Consider the following 21173-nt stretch of genomic DNA (forward strand, 5'->3'; position numbering starts at 1 on the left):
CACAAGTGATGAACCCTCCTTTTTTTCCTCAGTGTTGCCTGAATGTCTTCGAAACTGCGTTATGGTAAAATTTTTGAAATAGCACACTGATTTATTCATAATGCTGATGAATTCAGGAGCTCTTTAAACCTCTGTAAAAGGATGTCTGTGCTTTCAAAATAAGCGTATGCTTCAAAATAAAAATACATTCGGCACCTTGCATAAGAAAAAAATTGACATTTCTCATTTTTAATTGGTAAATATAACATTCAGGAATACAGGTAAATATACAATGTGGAAATACAGACAACACTTGAAATACAGCAGTGTAGTAGTTTCTTAAAGCTAGACATGTTTAAGTGTAGAAGTGTCGTGTCCAATTAATTCCATGTGAGTCTGGAAGTCAAGAGAACTGGTATTTGCAGTGTTATCACCTCAAATCTGTTGCTCTGTGTTCTTGGGCACAATTTGTTTCCCTATGTTTACTCTTACTTGCAGTTGTTACTGAGCATTCTATGATGTGAATAAAATAGTATATGATTATTAGTCTGTTTGTCTCTGTGCCATTTACTTGTATCCTGTAGATACAAATGTATTTTTCTTATTTCTTTATTCAGTTCTGGCTTTGTATTATAAATTAGTTGCTTCGGATTCTTTTTTTCTGATAATATGGATGCAAAAGTAGTGTAGTTCTACAGAACTCGTGTATGTAATACTTTATGTTGCAGTGTACTTTTCCTATTTTATTTCTTTCAAAAATCCCAGGGTATTCGTGTGGGGTTTTTTGCTGAAGATGCACACATTCTTAAAATATGTAATCATGACATCACACGTGCCGCTCCCTTTCCTTGAGTTTGGATCTTTTTGGTTTAGTGTGTGTTGTGCCCTGTGTATTTTGCGTGTTTTAAAGGTGGTGGAACAAGGTCCTGGTAGACAGCATGTTTGGATTTCTGAGCTTTCTGTGAAAAATATTGCATAGTCACAGACAAGATTATTAAAATGTAAAATGCCTTTTTATTTAGAAAAAATAAGGAGAAGATGTCAACAACATGAAAACCCCATGAGAATCCCTCCTGAAATTGATAATCCCTCCCAAACTCCAGAATTGCTGCTGGCTGCAGCGGAATTGCGCTGCCTGCTCTAGTCCTGCTACACAACAGGCACATCTTCAAATTGCCTTGGAGACTTTTGCGCTATGATAGCATTCTTACTTGGAGTGTAAGCAAATTAATTCCATGCAGTCCGTTGATCAAAATCTTGTGGAATTAGATAACAGTGGTGGGGTTTGGGGTTTTTTTTTTTGTTTTCCCTTTCGAATACCAGTGATGAAATTCATATTGATTTCAGTAGTGTAGATAAAATACTAGGAGCTATTGACCCTGGTTTTTTGTAGTGAGTACTGTAGATTGCTGCTTTCTGGCAGGAAAGGGTGGAGAGTTTTTCACTGTTGCATACAGCACATTTATTTTGGTCTTGTTCAAAAGAGCTATGATTTGATATGTGTGGCAATGTGCTGATGGACCCTTTCTAGTTTGTACTCAACCTGTCCTAAGCAACAGTGGGTTGGTACGCCATCACAGAAGTATGTGTGCAAAAGTAGGTAGAGTATCTGCAAAGACAGTGGAGAAATGGCTGAATTGAACCATTTAGCCCAGAGGACTGAAAACCATACTTCTCACTTTCCGCTCTTTTCACAGAATTGCAGAATGGTTGGGGTTGGAAGGCGCCTCTAGAGATCGTCTAGTCCAAGTTTTCCTTTTTAAAAAAAAAAGACATGAATGTGTCTTTTTTTGTGTGTTATCCAGCCAGGTTTTTTTCTCCCTTTAGCAGTGGAAGTTTGGAGACCAGCCTTGCAACAAGCTGCATGCTGTTCTTCACACGTCAAACCAACCGCCTGTAAATACTCTCGGACACTAGATGGCACACGTTCAATAGACAAACTTAGCTACAGCCATGTGACGAAGAAAAAGTGTGGTAAAACATGAAAATGAGGTGCCACCTGGTATTTCCAGTATGGCAAGGACAACTGTGAGAAACAAGGAGCTTTTCTAGGCAGTTTGTATTAAAGGTTGTCTCTTTGTTCTCTGAGATTATCATATAGGGATCATATAAAGTCCTCATTCTGCCTGTGTGCAATTAAAAAAATTCTATTCTACTTGGTATTTTTTAGCTTGAAACAAATGCATAAAAGTTTTCTGTGGAATAGTGCGTCAGGCACTTAAAGCTGTTACAATAAATGCCATTTATAAACACTGTTTCTTCCATGCATCTTGAAGTTTATAGAAAGCATTTTATTAAACATGCATTAGTCTAGATTGTTCAAGAACTATATTCTCATGAAATCTTCAGGTGCTATCTTCAAAAACACAAGGAGTGAGTTTGTTTTTTTTGACTTAGGCAAATATACTTTGGGGAATGTAGTAGTTATTTATTCTTGGTGCTCTATAAAAGCTTAATAAATCTTAGAACTTAAGAACGGGATTAAAGAGTTATGTGCTTACTAGTGCATGTTTAATATAACAACTTTCTTAAAGCATCTTTTGTGTGGTAGGATGATAAAAAGCTTCACTAGTTTTTAAAAAAATGTATTTTGATGCACTGAGATATTTAGCTTGTACTAGCAACCCTGAAATTCACAGAAGAAGATAATACTGTGAAAAAATGTCTTGGACCAAAATGTGCGCGGTAGTATTCAAGACAAAGGCGATAAAATAGATTTAGTTTCTGGAATTTAATTTTGAGGATGTAGCAAGAATCTCAAAGCACATCCAAAAGGGATTGTCTGTGAAAAGGAGAAAAAAGCTTTTTGTCAGTCTGCTCCCTGTCTCTTGCCTCCAGCAATTACATGCAACAACCTGTTCTTTCTGTTGGCCACCTTTAGTATTTTTAGTGATCGTTGTCATAAATAGTTTGGGATCCCAGGTGTTTGCATTTATCAGCTGTTTAGTCTGCTTGGTATTGCTGTGGATCTCCTTCCGTGGCTTTGACGTAGTTATTTTGAAGAACCTAATCCTGAGAAAATCTGAGAGTTTAGTAAGAGTTGATCTGAGATTTACAGTTTAATAATTGCAGTGTAATAGCATCCATGAGTTAAGCTGTCAATTATACAGTGGTGGTTGTTTGAGTTGTTTCTTATTAATGACTAATTTCTTTCATTTGTTTGTCAACAGCCACAAGCAGCAAGCCATCCTGCCATTTTCAGAATTGTTAACAAAATTTTCAAGTAAGTTGTGAAATTATAGTGGGAAGTGTTTCATATGATCAGTTTACACATTGAGGTTTTCTTCATGAGAAGAAGGAGTATAATGATCTGTGATGTATAATAATTTCAGGATGTTTTTTTTCTTCAGCTGTATGCCTTAGTGTCCCCTTCTGTGTAATATACTGCAAATAATGAAAAATGTTAAAAATCTTCTAAACTTTACATAAAAGTTACATTATAATAATCGTTGATACAGTTGACTACGTTGTATTTTAGCCTTTAAAATTTATAATTTATTTTGTACTTCAGTAGAGATTTGTGATAGAAATACGATTTTGAGGTGAAAATTAGAAAAGCTGAAATGGCTTGGCCTGTGCCAGCATAAAGCTGGAATTTAGCTAAAACATTTGCACTTACAAGTGCAGCCTCTTTTATGTTATGTTAATAGTCTTCAGGATTGATATCAGGTATGTTCTTAATAGCATTAAACTATTGATCTGCCTGTCAATAATGAGTTTGGGTTTGATTGCATTAAGATTATTTTGAAGCAATATATGTTGTTTACCACATGGGGGCTTCCAGTCCTTCGTACTGAGTTTTCAGTGGCTTTTTCTCTTCACTTCGCTTGACTTACTACTTTATCATTCTTTTTAAGTAGATCTACTGCCAGCGTTATCAGTATTACAGTTTCGATACAAAAATAACGTATGTAGTGACTGACATTCTTTGTTCATCAAGTGTTTTCCTTTTTAAGAAAAAAGGGCTCCCAGGTGCACGGGTTTGGGGGCATTTCTGTGTCTGTGTGCATGTTTAGGTTTGTGCAGGCAGTAACAGAAGACTCTTTGCTGTAGAAGCTGTAGACTGCTGTATCGTGAGAGTGCAACTACTCGGCAGCAATGGCTGTGGCAATCCTTTCTGTTGCTGTGGTCCAGTGTCTGAGCACAGGTAGCATTTTCTGAATAGTTGAGACCAGTCACTTTCCCGAAGCAAAATGCACTTGAAAATTGATGTGACTTCAACAGGCCTGTACTAATGTTTTAGGCTGGAGGCTGTATATTGTGATGGTATAAAGGAGATAAAATTTGTTCAAGCTTCTTGGCTTATTTAGGGTTATGGTATATAAAATATTTTCTAAAACTAACATGAGACTACGTAACTCTTTTGCACCCTTTCCATTTGGTAGACAGTAGAAATGGGTGAGATATTTCTCAGATAATGCAGGACTTTGTCCAGCAGAGTATTTCCTAATAAAACTTTGCACTTGTATTAATGTTCCAAATTGTCTTAGAAATTCATCATGTTTTCCTGTTGCTCAGCCTACATTTCTGCTCCCTTGTTTGCTTTCCATTGTTTCTACTTAGTATGCTTGTTCCTCTACATTGTTGGTGTTCAACCATTAATATGTTTTAAAAATACTATGTTTCAGGTCCTCTTGGTATGAAGTGAAGCTATATATATTAGCTGGCTTTTGCAGACCAATTGGTTTTTGCAGTTTTGTGTTCATTTTTGTTGTATTTCTCTGACATCCTTCCAACTATTATCAAGTGGTGTGCAGACATTAAGATACTATTTTAGGTGTAGTCACATGTGAGATTTTGGAGAGCTGCTGATAAAGAACTTGTACTTCATTGCTTGGAAACTGTGTTATGTTTCTACACCTGGCAGAAAACTCATTTTATTTTGGGGGTTAATATTCTGTTAGAAGCACAGGTCTAAGCATTGTGTCTCCTTCATGAATAACTTTTCCTGCTATTTGCATGCTTTTTATTGAGGTTAATTGTGCTAAATTGTTTTATCTCAGGGATATGAACTTCTGCTTTTATTTCCCAGGTAGAAGCTTATTTTGTTGCTATGTGCAGCTATACAGAAGTCCACACACCTTGAGTTTCTGTGTACTATTTCTTGTGTTTATATTAGTGATTATATATGCCTGTAGTTTTGTGAAATTTCTCTGTTACAGTAATGTGTAAGCTGTTCTTATCTTTCATATCATTACAGAAACAACGAAACAATTCTCTAATAAAAAACTTAAATTTCAGTAACAGCTTACTTTGAACATTTTTTCTCCTTACATGTCTTTCAAATAAGAGAATGAAAATTACACTTTCTGCCCATATATTTTTCTGCTCCATTAGCTCAAGGTTACATTGCCCTATGGAAGGCCAGTTACAGCGTTCACCTTCCTGAACCTCCAGAGTGGATTTTATCATTTCACCATTGAAAGCACATTGGAATGCATTGGTCCCTAATTAAATCTGTAGCAATTACTGATATAAAGTACACCTTTGGTGTACACTCATTTCTGTTTTTGCTTCTGATTCATTGCTTAATGATCATTAAGGAGTCACAGAGACTGAACAGCAGCTGTATTAAGTTCAGTCTCCTTGTGTAGTTTTTTAAATATGCAACTTTTAAATTTGATCAACAACTTTTGTTTGTTTGTTTCCCTGGCTCCAGTAGGAGTGTTACATTTAACAAGATTTTTTTTCTTTTTTTTTTTTTCCCTCCACGTACCATATCCCAGGACATTGTACTAGATCATACTTTTGCTCTAATTTGAGATGGCCTATGGGATGCAGTCCCAGCAAAGCACCAAAGTATGCTTAATTGTAGGCATGGGAATAGTTGCTCTGAACCGATTAAGACTGTTCAGGTGCCGAATTTGTCTAATAAAGTTGTGGTAGCCTCTTTTTTAATTTTACACTTTTTTCCCCTATTGGTAGGATAAATTATATATGTATATTGCATATACTGCATGTATATTGTATATACTTACTAAATCTAGTTTATTTGTAGGAGTTGCATATGTTTTTTTAAAAGTAAAAATAAAATTTAAAAAGTCTGCAAAGTTGGTATTTCTATCAGTTTCCACGCTGGCATAATGAGCTCAGACAGCTTGAATCTACAGCATACAAAGAATGTACCTTTTTTTCTTCATTTCAATTAACAATGGTGTGATGGGCAGACTAATCTGATCTGTCATAATCTAACTTTTTAATGCTTAGGAATGCACTGCTGGAAACTGATGGAACTCCAGAAATTATGACCATAATACAGGTGTTTACACAGCTCTTCCTTCAGGCTCATCAGAATGAAAACAAACAGGTTAGTCAAGATCTATTTCTTAATGTTCCTTTTCAGTGAGAAGGTATGAAATTTCACAAGAAAAGAACAATGCTACTGTTAAGAATGGTGACTCAGTATAATGAGCTGATTAATAGCATCTCTCTAAAGCTGTATATACGTGCCAAAGTTCAGTTCAAACATTTTCAGCTGTGAATAAGATTATAGTGTGAAACCAATACGTAAGAGCAATTTACCTGACTTTACTCTGGAGTAATCCTGCAACCTAAACTGTGATTTTCACAGGGGCAGTTCCCCTGGTGCTGAAGTTTCCGCCTGTACAGTGAACATGATCATGATCATCCATCTTTGATAGGATGAAAAGCTTTAGAGACATTTTTCTTTTGCGTAGCAGGGTTTCTGATAATAAAAGAAACAGAGATCATAACTCCATCCCCATTCCCCCAAATAATTGTAAGTAGGACACCGAATAGGCAGATTTGTCTGTTCAAAAGCTAAAAGACACAGAATACATACTGGTTTCAGTTTCTGGTCTTCAAAAGTGGCCTCTCAGAAATTTTTCTTCAGTCTAAAGCTTCAAATTTCCCAGCTTCTGCACAGATTTTTATGCAGGTCCTACTGAACTGAATTAAGTAGAATTACTTTTGTATGTATTCATTTAACCATGTTTGGTTCTTTAATTCATACAGTGTAAGTTCGGAAAGTATCCTATCACATAATAGCTTTCACTTTAGACTTAAGAAAATTTCCAGTTCTTTTGATTTTTGCATCTTTTTGGGGAGATGGTAGTTAAGAAAATTTTGGGACTTCTTGGAACTTGTGACGTACTCGTCTTTAATTAGCAATGTGATTGAATCTGTCTTCTAGCTTCAGGCAATATGAATTAAGGATGAAACTGCAGCTGTCTTGCTTAATATATAGGTGCTGTGCATGTTAATTTTATGCCACCCTGACTATATGGCAGCAGCACACTGTGTAGCCTCAGGTGGGGGTGGCTGGGTGGAGAACGCAAGTAAAGATTCCACACCCATCAGACACCCAAGAGCTACTCCTGTTGTGCAAGTGATGCATTTGCTTCAGGGTGAAAGTCCTTCACCTGCTGACATTGCGACATGGACATTGCCCACTTTTTTGAAGTGGTTATAAATGTTAAGTTTCCTTTATTTAATTTGTGTACAGTTTTATTCATGGGGCTCTAATTAAGGTATTATCTTCAATATTAGAGTTTAAAACCCCTTGTTTCATGTTATGAATCAACCATAACGTTAACTAACCATTGGCATACAAAAATGCAGGCACAGACTGCTTCCTAAACTTTGTCTAAATCAGTCAGATCATTTTTTTTTGTCATATCAGTATTACATATGTTCGTAAGGCACCCATCTTTGGGGTATCTGATGCCCTTGACAGGACATAATGTGCTCCATTAGCATTTCACAGAGGAATGGTAAAACCATTAATGACAGAAGATGAAGAGAGTTCTGGCAGGGTCATCTGAGACCTTAGGAATTTATAGTACAGTTAATTGAAAAAAGACTAGGCAAACAGATGTGTCCACAAAATTTTCAAAAGAACCAGGTCATGTCTGGCAGTTGCACAGGTTTGCAGGGTAGGAGAATGATTCTCTATTGCAGTGTGCCAGCTGTCAGAAATCGCTGTCTTTTGTAGTAACTTTGTAGACCATTTAGAGAGAATAAGGTTTGGCAGAAAAAAAGCTGAGGAGTGTGAAAAAACAGTGCTATAGGGTTTAGAAATAGTCTTGTTTCCTCTATGTTTTGGGAGACTGAAAAAGATATAAATGGAACATGGAGTTTAAACGTACTTAGGAAAAAAGACCACTTGTGTAGTCATCGAATAAGAAATTTAAGAAAGGGTGTACTGAGATCACTGTTGGGATAATGCTTTCCATGTTTTGTACAAGCAGATTTTGTTTAAGTTTGTGATGGTAGTGAAAGCTGACCTAAGGATATTTGGGTCACGTTACTTGTAAATTTATGAACTTGAAGTTCATGTTTTTATTTGATGGAAATTATAATTTCCTCCAGGATTATTTTCCGTTGATCGTTTCAGATTTGTCAGTGGTTTTCACCTGGGAATTTTGTTTTAAATAGCCAGATAAATATTTTAAGCCAGTGTTCAACTTTTATTTCCTGTTATACATCATGGCAATTATTATAACCAGCCCTATCCAAACTCGTTCTGTCTCTTTGTACCTTGTTTTGCACTTTGTGATAGCTTATGTAAGGAAAGAACTGCCTAAAATACTGTGTTTGTGTGATGGGAAGCAAACATTTTTTTGCTTTGCTTAAACAGTGTGCTGAAAACTAGTTTTCACTTACTTTACAGTACTCTTCTCATACGTAACTCATGCTGTGGGTTGTCTTGGCTACTACTAACTATGTCAAGGGCTGCTTTTTCATGGGGATTTTTGGTGCAAGCTAATAGGCTACATGTGTACTTTAGTATAGGGATTATTAATTTTTAATTAACCTAATTACACTTGACAAGTAGCCTTTTAGAGTCTTACCATACCAGTGACACCTAGACTGTCTGAGAATACTGTATATATTAGTGTGTTGTAATTTCAATTAAATGTTTTTTACAGAACAAAAAAATGAATAGAGAGAGAATGTGTCATTCCATTTGTTTGTAAGATGCATGCATTTATATCTCAAAGGAAATGAGTTAACTAAATATGGTCTTCATTGGATTTAGAAATTTATCACATTTTATAGCATCTCTATTCCCAGACTCTGTTTCAAGAGATGATCTATTTACTAAATAGTCTCTTATTCCTAAAGAAAGGAGACAGAAGAGTTCTAGAGACATTGGTATGGAGACTTGAAGACTGAAATGACAGAATCATAGAGTGGTTGAGGTTGGAAGGGACCTCTGGAGTCCAACCCCCTAGCTCAAGCAGGGCCACCTAGCACCAGTTGCCCAGGACCATGTCCAGTCGGCTTTTGAATATCTCCATGGACTGAGACTCTACGACCCCTTGGGCAACCTGTGTGAGTGCTTGCTCGCCCACACAGGTTTTTTTTTTAAAAAAAAAACCAAACCCAACAGTCTTTTCTGATACTCAGACGGAACCTCCTGTGTTTCAGTTTGTGCCCATTGCCTCTGATCCTGTTACTGGGCACCACTGAAGAGAGCCTACCACTGAAGAGAGCCTAGCTCCATCTGCTTTGCACCCTCCCTTCCGGTATTTATATACATTGATAAGATCCCCCTTGAGCCTTCTCATCTCCAACCTCCCTCAGCCTTTCCTCACAGGAGAGATGCTCCAGTCCCTTAATCATCCTTGTGGCCCTTTGTTGAACTCTCTCCAATATGTCCATGTCTGTCTTGTACTAAGGAGCCTAGAACTGGACATAGTACTCCAGGTTTGGCTGGTGGAGTGGCTGCTCACCAGTGCTGTGGGGAGAGGAAGGATCACCTCCCTGGACCTGTTGGCAATCTTTTGCCTTATACAGCTCAAGCTGTATTGGCAGCAAGGGCACATTGCTGGCTCACATTCAACTTGGTGTCCACCAGGACCCCCAGGTCCTTTTCTGCAGAACTGCTTTCCAACTGGTTGGCTCCCAGCATGTACTGGTGCCTGGGGTTGTTTCTCCCCACGTGCAGGACTCCACACATCTCCTTGCTGAACTTCATGAGGTTCCTGTCAGCCCATTTTTCCAGCCTGTCAAGATCCCTCTGGATGGCAGCACGACCCTCTGGCGTATCAGCCACTTCTCCAAGTTTTGTGTCATCAGCAAACTTGCTGAGGGAACTCTCTGCCTCATCGTCTAGATCATTAACAAAGATGTTAGATAGGACTGGACCCAGTATTGACCCCTGGGATACACTGCTAATTACTGGCTTCCAGCTAGACTTTGTTCACTGATCACCACCCTCTGGGCCTCGCGGTTCATCCAGTTTTCAGTCCACCTCAAAAGGAGTTCATATTGCACTTGCACATGCATGCCACGCACTAGAGGTGCCTGTAGTAGATGTTTGCACAACAAAAAGATTAAAGATATGCTGCTGCTAGTCTCAATTACACAAGCAGCAATGTTCACAGTACACAAATCACACGAACCCAGATAAATGGAGGACAAGTCTGTTATCTATGAGTACCCTACCTTGTGCTGAATCAGATCCTAAGAATTTTGGGTTTCCATTTTTGAACATAAGGCAATAATTTACATCACAGCCTCAGATTTTGTAGGTATTACTAGTTCTTAGCTTAATATGATCCATGAACCTGTTTACACTGGAAAATGAAATTAAACTAATTAGTGTCTCTTTTAACCTCTGCATATTAAGACTTTTGTGATTATAGGGAAAAAGCCCAAGAACAAGAAGATGTAATTTTCTTCATACTCTGAATCTTTTTTAATGGAAGTATTTTAGAAATCCATAAATAATTACTTTTTCTAAGCAAGCTTTTCCTAAATATCCCCTTCTTTCTTTATGCAAAATTCTAAAATTAAATATAGAGTTTTTGTGTTCTCTTACTTCAGTCTGTATTGTTAATTAATACCTTAGATGAGATTGTTCACTGTGGGTTTGTTTTGAAAATTGACCAGAAAGCTCTTAAAATAATGACTTTGTATCTTAGCATAAATTTCCGCTGAAGGCCTACTTTCCTTACCATCACCAGCCTCTTGTAACAGCTTTACTCAGACGTCCTTTTGGTAAGTTACTTCATGAAATATTTGCAGCGTTAGCCAACCTGCATGATCTGTATATGTCTTAAAATAACTTTTAAAAGGATGAAGACAAAATTTTGCCATTTCCTAAATAGGGTGTGTTGACTTAGCAATTTTAATAATATTCTTTTAATATATTTTTTTGCGGGAACATCTAATTCTTATGTAACAATAATACAGATTTAACTTTAAAGAAAACTCAACCCGAAGTGAATAACAAAGAAAGAGTGCATAATTTTGTAGGAATGAAGACAAGTTACTGGGATTGTAAAAACACTAAATATTCTTATCTTATAATATTAGTAATTGTCATTATGAAAATTTTCATGTGTATATTACAAGAAATAACCTTACCGTTTGTCTCTGAAGCTTGAATTCTGCTGATCTTTTCAGATTGCAAACCTAATTTTTTTTTTCAGGTTTCCCATTTTTATAGATCAAGAAACCACTGCTCTGTATGGCACAGTTTTACATGAGCAATAGTTTCAGCTCAGTACAAGAGCCTCTGGGAGTGTTACTCCACTGATCATATATTTAAAATTGAGGTAGCATTTACAGAAGGGTACAGCCTCATTTGAATATTCCTAGCTGTACTTCCTCACATGGCTTTGTCAATGAATTGTTCTAAGAAACACAGTAATAAGTATTGCTGAAAATTGGGAAATGTTAAAATGAAATTTTAAATGCTTTGTGATAATAGAATAAAGTTGCGCAAATGTTAACGCTAGCTTAATATGGTTAATTCCACTGTTCTGTTCTAGTTGGACAGACTAGACTTTTAAGAGTTTTATTTTCATCCTCCCTCCTCAGAACTGCCAACTACACACTGGTCTCAACACTTGAAACACATTTCAGATATGCTCAAAGGATTAATAGAAGATACAAACATTAGGTAAGCAGTGTTATATTTTCTAAGTTTTTGTCCTTTGCATATGTTACTTTGTAAAAAGTCATGTCATTTGAAGTCTTTAGTGGCTACGTTTCATCATTTTCTTATTATTCTTTAAATAGAGCTTTGTTTTAAAGAAGGACTTAGATTACTTACTGAACCTCAGCTTTGTAGCAGACCTGACCAATAAGCCTCTGAGTAAAAAATCTTGTAGTTCTTTCCATTTCAGCAAACAGCTAGCTGTGTAACAGAAATACGTACTTGCCTACTCTCCCATTTCTCCCCCAAAACTTTTAAAACCGATTCTGGATTGAATAACAAGAGAACTCTTCCAACCAGAAAAGCTATCTTGTTGTGAGCGGTACTGTTTTATGAAGGAGATTGTATTGGCTTTCTGCAGGCTTGTGCAAACATCCAAACTTCAAACTTCTTGATTTTTTTTAATAAAGATATGACTGCTAGACTGCAGTATCATTTGTTATATTACTCTTTGAGCTGACACCCCATGTTTCTGACCTGTTGCCCTTAGCTTTTTTTTGTCCAAATAGTTGCTATAATGAACGATAGTGTTTGTCTACATGAGTTCTGCTTTAGTTGTAGATGCTCTAGGACTATGTGAAAAGAATGAAAAAGGATACATTTCTACCTGTTGCTGCCCTGTAGTCCTTTCTTATAAGGTGTGTGATGAGACCTGAGTCGCCTAGCGCTTGGATATGAGTCTGCTTAGATCTGCTCCGAGAATGAGCTTTCCAAAGAAAATACTGAAAAGCTTTTAAATTCAAAGAAACCAATTTCATTTTGATTTAAAACCTGAAATATTTCAATAGAAACATGGAATGCCTTAGGCTAGATAGACTTGCAAAACAAGATACGCAACTGTCCCCCTGTGTCCTGGAAGGCAGATACTTGCATCCATGCTTGGTTTCAGTTAACCCATGGAGGCTTTTATTTTTGTTGTTGAGTGGCAGAAAAAAGCTTTTTGCTGTTCCCTCTGAGGCCAGGCTGTCTGCTGGCAGCTTCTCACTTTCTGTATGAGCTGCAGTTCAGTGCTATGTCTCGCCTGTTCATCCCTGAAGTCTGTCAAACCTTTCTGCCCTTGGAGTGTGACCAGGAGCTGACCCTGGCTTCTTAAAGAAACACATAACTCAAACTTAGAACAAACAAATAAAACAAATATCATTCATCATAATGTGTTACAATAATAGAAGCATGTCTGTTCTCCTTTTGTTGCCTCACCCTTTCTTGGCTTATATTGTCTTTTTCCCCCTTTGCTGTGATAGTACACTAGTTTGAATAGTATTGTACTTGCTAGAATACCCTCTTACTCCTTTAGAAGTCATGCAACAATTATGTTTTTTACCAAACCCATCTCAGTTACAAAGAAAATGGATCTGGCTCAAGTTTTTAAATACTAAGATCCATGAGGAAACTGTATTGATTTTCTTTTGTTGCCTTATTCCTGATTCTCCATCCTTTCTACGTAATAAGATTAACAGAGGAGCAAAAAATACTACTATACAGCATATCCTGTTGCTTCTTATAGTCAGTGCTCTCTGTTTATAGAGCTTGTTTTTCAATGGTTTTATTTTACACCAAATGTAAGTCTTACAACGAGGTGCTTTCTGGGTACTTCTAATCAACTGATTGCTTCTGTGCCATTATTTATTATTATATGTAGTCATCTCAGTGAACAGTAAACATGTGACATTTTAAACTAGAAATCAACTGATGTACGTTTTGTGGGGGGAAGTTCCATCAAAAGTGAAGGGTCACTTTGGGCCATGACAGTGGAGCAGTTGACATAGGTGCCCCTACAGAGCAGGTGGAAACAGCAGTGGGGACAGAAGTGGAGGGTACACAGCTCCAAACCAGGCACTGTGATGGTACAGGAAAATTACAGTCAGTTGTAAGTGCAGTGGTGCCTAAGCTCTCTAAACAAGAATTAAATTCTATTCTGCTAAGTACCTGTTAAAATTAGTTTAATGCTTAAAGTTTAAGGACTGTGTTTACCCTTTGAGCTATGAACACTTCCAGTCGTAAATACTGTCAATATTACCCTAAGTATAGTTATCTGTTCTCAGTAATTAACTTTTAATTAAATTTCATCTTTGATTGTACATCACTGGGTTTCAGAGCCAGCCTATCCACTTACATTGTCACAGCATTGAATTATGGTCAGATAAGTAGATTATTTTGCTGAGGGGAGGGCTGTTGTCCTAGATCACTATCACATTTGTTTGTTTTTTCAAAGGTTTTTAAGTTGCATTGCCAGATTCTAGTATCTTCAAAGACTTTACCAGTGTTGATCCTGTTCCTTTAGCTAAGGATTTCAGTCTCAGATTTTGTCACACATGTCTAATTCCCTGCAGTCTGAGCCATGCTGCTGCCCCCCCAAAAGCTGTGGAGTATCAACAATGGTGACTTTTATAGCAGTCACCTCTGCTCTATTTTTTCTCTATGATTCTCTGTCACTCTATGTCAACCTCTTATGTCTGATGTCAGTGATCACGCTTATCCAAAAGTACTGATGTGGTGGATTTGTGTCCTAGGAATAGGATTTTGAGACCCTGAGATTCTGTGGCGTATAGACAATATCATTTACAGGATCAATAATTGCTGGGACACCTGTAGACAACATCTGTCACCAGTGTACTCCAGACATAGAATACTACCTGCACACATCACACCTTCATCCGTAAAATTGTGCCTCCCACCTCTTCAGAAGGTCTTAAAGATAAAGCAGTTTATTCCAACTATGAACTTGTCACGTTCTCCAGATGACGTGATGGTATCAGACAGCTTCATCAACTCCTGAAATTTCTAAGATCTCTTAGAGTTTGCAGGGAAGGGTGGCACAGCAGCTCTTGGAGTCCCCAGGAATAAAACATAAGAAAAACCTCTAAATCTTCGAACTTTTGCAAAACTTAATAGGAATAATTGTTCCTTGTTCATAGTCTCCTTCCAGCTGACCTTCTGTCTGTCCTTCCTTCCACGCTCAGTTTGACTTCTTGCTTCAGGGATGCATCTTCCCATTGTTTCTCTTTTCTTTAGTCTTATCTTAACTTTAGAAGAGTACACGTGAGAAAGTGTAGAGATGAGCTGTGGTCCATTCTCACCTTCCTTCTTCTTACTACAGTAACCCAGTTGTAAACCAAAGTTTTCATTAAAGAGGACCTGAATTTTAAGAATCAGGAGAATGAATATCCTTACAAACTTTATATTTAGTCCATCTAAATGTAATCCCTCATGCATTACCAAAAAACATGTGCTTCATGGATTACCAAAAACCAGAAAATAACCCTGGAAAGCAACAGAGAGAAACTGGAAGACAGTATAAGGCAACAGTATGTTAGAATACAATACTTGAGATATGATTTAAAGTTTTGAAAATCCTTCAACTGGAGAATATAAACGATAAGGTTTAATTTTATGTTGTATATTTTAATACACAGTATTTTTTCACAGTTTATTAGAAACTGGTGTTATGGATAGTCTGTTCTACTGACAACGTTAATCTGTTAGTAGCACTGGGTATATCTCATTTGATTGTCACTGCAGATAATAGAATAGTACATGGCTGTATGCTTAGCAGGTAAGGCATTATCTGTTGAAGAGTAGTTTAACGATTTTTATTTTCATGCCAGCACCCTTTGCAGTTAACTTAAGACATTTTAAAATGTTAAATAACAAGAAATATTTAATTGTGTCTTTGTTATTTTCCAGTTCTCTTGCTGATGTTTTTGAAATCTGGTTTTTGGTTGCTTGTTTTGGAGAATGGGTGGATATTGCGGCAGAACAATTACTGAAGGCCGCCATAGAACCACATGCTTTGCTGTGGCTGCTGGCATTTTACTACTGTCCTCAGAAAGAAAATCAACAAAGGACTCAAACAATGGTGGGTAATGTAGCGATAGTAAGCAGCAATAAGCAGTCAATAGTCTGCTTATATCTTATTGCTATAAAACAAATAGTGCACACCAGAAGAATGAAAGGTCTACACTGGAGAAGGTTTTGGATTTACAAGGTGTCCTGGGAATTGTGTTGCGGTGGAGAAGTTGAAAGATAATTTTTGTGGATTTTCTTAGTAACATTTAGAAAACATTTTTCCTCTTTATAGTAGATTATATAGATTAGCACCTTCTTGACTTTCTTTTGGATAACTTGGGTGCTTTTAATCACAAGTAAAACTACTCTAGGAATGGTATTTTTTAAATCACTGTGTGGCAGAATTCAGCATTCCTGTGTTATGGCACCTTCTGAAGAGGAAACACAGGAGAAATCACAACAGAAGTCGAAGCAGTAAAGACATTCAGACACAGCCCTGAATCCTAATCTTGCCCATCTATTCTGATTTCTCTTATGTATCTTTACTGATTTTTGGCATGTATGAGATTGTAACAAGTATGTTATATTCCCATTTGCTAGGTTTCTAACAGAAGGAAGCAGTGTTCTAACCTCATGCACTGTACTGCCTGAAGAGTGCTGTGTGTCTGTGTATGCGTGCAAATACATGATAGGCTTTAATTTAGACCTATTATGCAAGTTTGAACTAGCCCAAGCAATCTGATCTACAAAGCCCAGATGCAAAATCTGGCTGTAGCATCTCTAGTTTGCCTTAATTCGAAAATGGATTCTGTTTGATTTAAAAATGCAGCTCAGTACACCACGCTAGTCCATGTACAACAGTGTGTTCTGCAATATTTTATTTCCTTCCCTTCCGCTCCCACCACCTAGATGGCACTATAAATGCAAGCTCACATCCCAATCACTTTTTAATTTTTTTTCTCTTTAATTACTTATAGTCTAGGAGAGGGGGTGGGATGTTGGCTGAGCAGAGTTAGGTTAGAGCTACAGTGAAGTAAAGAAACCAGGGTTGGTCTTAGAATGCAGTTTTGGGAAAGAAGGCAATACCCAAAGGATAAACATGAGTGAATGAAACTGAAGGACTATAGGTGCAGATCTATGTATGGAACATTGTTCTAACTCCAGCATCACAGAATGAATTCACATTGTGCCATATATAAAATCATCTCCCTGTGTCCCCCCTATTCTATCAGTTCATTTTCTGTCATAATGTATAACAAACTTCAGTGAGAAGTTTCTACTGACAGCCCACGAAGTTATTCATCTGTTCCCAGAGGTCTAATATTTCAGTTCATTTTGATTCTTTTCTTTTGTTACTTCAAGTAAGACATTTTTTTTTCCACAGGTCAGGCTACTTCCAAAGCATTCCCACAGTTCATGCAAAGCTTCTGCCTTTAGTTAGATATTTGCTTTTTCTTTTAATTTGTCCTTTGGCAGGTTAGCTCTCAGCTCTTTCAAATGGAGTAGTTTCCTCCTCAACCCCTGCACCTTTCACCTGTTAAGGATTAAGATGGGATGGGAACTTCTGGCAGATGCCAAGCTGGAGGACTTTCATTCAGCATATTCTTGTGTGAAGAGGCGTGCACTAGTGACTTAAAATTTTGTCTTCCTGCTACTTACTTTAGGTAGCAGCTTATATCTCAGCAAGAGTGAAATACATAGGGTTAAAATGATTTAAAGAAGAAAAAGGCTACTTTTTGCTGTTCACTAGACTTCACTCATATGTGCAGAACTGAATATTCTGCTCTTCAGTATTTATTGATTTGTTGGAGTTCTTTCATACCTTTAGACTCTGAAACATTGGAGGAACAAAACTTGGAGATTGATCGTAATAACCTTGGCACTAAGAATGAGTCTCCTAGGGTATGTGAGCTCATGGAGCAGAGTCTGCTACTATCTGTCTCTGGCACATGGGATGGAGGCATACCAAGAATAGGATGCACAGAGGGATAAAGAATCTTGAAGAATTCCGGTTACCTTTCTTTAAGTTCTGGTATCATTTGTTACCTCACATGTAATTGCAGACATAATTCAAGAATAGCAGCTTTTTCAGACTATTTTATGTGGAATTGTTAATAGGGCAGGGATGAGAAAAGCAAGGTCGGATAAATGACTGAAACAAATTGTGCTAATGAACGTGGTTGAGAAACAGGTGTCCTTTTCCTTTGGGTCTGCAGTGGTATATTTTTCCATTGTTCCTGTGCTTACTCATTTGAGTTTTTTCTACCAGTTTGTTTGGTTTATTTTTAATACAGTGAACAGAATTATTGTTAGGATTTTTTGCAATAATTGCTTATAGTTCTTTTTCCATTGTGTAGGTGCCAAAATCTTCTGTTTTCTACTCCCAGTAAAAATTAATTTTTATTGGCTAACTCAAAAGGTAAAACAGTAAGTTGCAAACAACACAGGAAGAAGAAAAAAACTGCATTCTTACCAGAAGATTTTATCAGCCGAGGTCAGGTTGCATGGGGATTTAATTGATTTGTAGCAGCAATACTGAAATGGGCCCTTGAGGAGCCTCTGTTCTTTTTCCCACAATGCAAAAATCTGACCATGTTCTGCTGAGGGACTTTCTCCATTTCCTTTTATTATTAAAAAAGGTCAAATCCTGGCTTGATGCCCTGCCTGCTTAGTTTGCAAGACCAAAGAAAGTTAAAAAATCCATTCTGTCCACCTCTGTGTGTGTGAATTGGTATAAAAGAAATGTGTACAGCCCTTCCTTCCCTGTTCTCCCTGCTGCTTAAATTCAAACTCTTTTCTTGTTTAGGTAGTTTCTGCCAAGGATTCAGTTTCCTGTTAGTGAATAAATCCAAAGGAAAAATACCGTAGGTATGACCTTTACTCTTCTCTGATCCTGCATCCTTTGAAATTGTTTCCTACAGGTAGAAGCTCAAGCTGTCTACAATCATTTAATGATGCTCTTCAGCTGTACAGTCCTTTCTGTCAAAGATCTGGAGGCTGCTGTACACAGTATAACAGATATAGAGCAGTGTTGTAACCAGCATCTTATAACACATCTTCTTATCAGCTTTTTGCTCTATTCTTCTGGTGGACATATGATTGCCCAGGAATTTATCTACCATGTAAGTGTTTCTTCCTTTTTTCAGTTTAAGTAAAATACATTTTTTTTACTATTTTAGATTTAAGTTCCTAGCTCTTAATAAGGAAAATACACAACAGAGAATTAAAGAAGATCATGACTACAGCAACTATACCTAACCTGCTACATATCTATTTCAGTTCGGTCAAAATATTTTCCTTCTTGACACTTCTTGAGAAGATCTCACTGAAAAGGTTGCTGTCCTGACTATACAGCTGCAGAAATAGTTGGAGTAGTAGCTTGCATTTAAGGGATACCTACAGTTCATTTACACCTGGCATAGATAGCATGTGCAAACATTTTGCTTTTCCCAGTTATAAATCACTCCTTTAATTATCCAGCTGCTGCAGAGATGACGGAACTGTCTTCTCTCTCTTTTCTGTTATGTAAAACAGCTAGTTACTAAGTGTTAGCATGGAAAAGGCAGAAGCTTGGTGCTTTAGCAAAGCCAGAGAAGAAAATGGTGTAATAATTGGGAGAAAAAAAACCCGAAGACCTGAGAAGGTGTCACTTAGTGTGTGAAAAAAGCTGAAGGGGAGTAAAATGTTGGAAGCATGCCACAATATCTTGCTATTGTTGATGAGACCCTTCAGGTATATTGGTGCAAACAGTATAATGTGTTTGTGTCTCTCAAGATAAATAGTGCTATGAGCTCAGTATGAGATTAGGAATTCATTCCTCTCTAACTATAAAACCATACTCTTTTAAGAAGTACAAGCAGGTCTAGGGCCAGTGTGTGGTTTTCACTTCAAAAGTTTTTTCCTTTCAGCAGCAGTGTGCTGTTCCATCTGTTTAGGGTATATGGCATGTTTAAGGAGTCTAATTTTATGACAGAGGGAACTGGAAGCCTGTTTTGGTGGTTATTCCTTCTGACTGACTAAACAGACATAACATTTTTCTGTTTGAGAAGCGCTAAGGTATTTCTAGCATTTTAAGTGTAAGTTCACAAAGATCAATTTCTTCTTAGCATAAGAATGTAACGATAAAATTAGGGGGGTTGTATGTATTTTTACAGTCTGCTGGTTTTATTATTTCTCTTTTGAGGAGTGTGGCTGTTGAACAGTGATGCTGTAATGTACTAGTCTGCTGCTTTAAACCTCGTCAGGAAGACCAAAGGCAATTTCTTGTTTCTTTATAGAAAGCAACATAACTAACTTTCAAAACTCTGAGTATTCCCCAGTGCAGGGTGGTCATGAGCTGTTGTAGGCCAGAGTATGTCGGTCTAATTAATGTTTACACAGATACAGTCAAAATTAATGTGTAGCTAGGCTCACCATGTGATTTAAAAAGGCCTGAAGACAATATATGAAAGGCAAGAATGGTGTGGAAACAAATTGGGATGCATGGCAGTGGTTTTGGTTAGCATAGTAAACTTTGGGATTAACACAGCAGATAACGTGGAGTAAGTCCCTCCTGATCTGCAAAAATTGCAATTTCCTGGTACTTTGTCATCTTTTGGGGGAGGGATTTATTTTTACTTTTGAAAGCTCTATAGAATTGAACTGTCTCCCCGAGCCCACCCAAAACCTTCATGTGCTTTTAGTTGTTTTCTAAGGAGATGACTTCTAAATGGTCTGTCCATTTGTGTTTCCTTTAAAAACTTTTTGACCTCTTGATTTCTTTCACTTAAATTTGAGAGAGCAGTAGAAATCTCAAAGTTTCTCGGTTCCGCCAAGGTGTATGAAAAGAGCCACCTTGGGCAGAAGTTGTTTTTGAACTCAGAGCATCTCACGTGTTCAGTGGTGAGGGACAAATCTGTGGTTTTGTTGCAAGTATTAACAGTAAATTCTTAGTACTTAGCAACATAATTGCATTATTTCTGATCTTCTCTGTTTCCCTTCAGATTACTGAGACTACTGATGCAAGCAAAGAAGTTTGTAGCCTTCTCATCCGTACTGCATACAGAATTAACCATAATGGTGAAGAAAACCAAAGGACTGTGAAGCTGCTGAATGAAATTCTTCAAAAACTAACATTGAAAGTTTAGATTTTTAATGTAATCTATTTATCAAGCCAACAAATCAGATCTTTATCCAGGTGTCAGACTTTCATTAACGTCTTGCACTGCAGGTTACCAAGGGTAGAAAAAGATCTATTAAAACATATCCCACAACTTTGTATTCCCTCATATATATTTGAAAATAATCCTTTGTTTGGAAATGTTAACCTTTTAGAACGTAACAGTAAATATTAAAGTTAGTTGAAAATTTTGTTCTGAGCACCTTCTTTAAATGACCTATGTCATTTAAAGCAATTCACTTATCTCCTTGTTGTTTATCTGGCTGAGGATCAGTTTTGCTCCCAAATTACACATGGTTTTATTAGCAAATCATATCCAATTGCTTGGTTGGTAAGTTT

At 37.2% G+C, this 21173-nt stretch overlaps 1 protein-coding gene across 1 annotated transcript; it reads left to right on the plus strand.

Moving 5' to 3' along the window:
• Positions 1-3149: 3149 nt before the first annotated feature.
• On the plus strand, positions 3150-20802 carry FANCC (Fanconi anemia, complementation group C; the record flags this gene model as incomplete). Its single annotated transcript, XM_009578771.1, has 7 exons — positions 3150-3202; positions 6187-6286; positions 10872-10947; positions 11773-11854; positions 15575-15746; positions 18598-18798; positions 20659-20802. Coding segments are annotated over 7 exons (828 nt in total), but the record flags the coding sequence as incomplete, so codon positions are not given.
• Between the last annotated feature and the right edge of the window lie 371 nt (positions 20803-21173).

Source organism: Fulmarus glacialis, unplaced genomic scaffold (assembly GCF_000690835.1).
Source record: "Fulmarus glacialis isolate BGI_N327 unplaced genomic scaffold, ASM69083v1 scaffold11705, whole genome shotgun sequence".
Lineage (NCBI taxonomy): Eukaryota > Metazoa > Chordata > Aves > Procellariiformes > Procellariidae > Fulmarus > Fulmarus glacialis.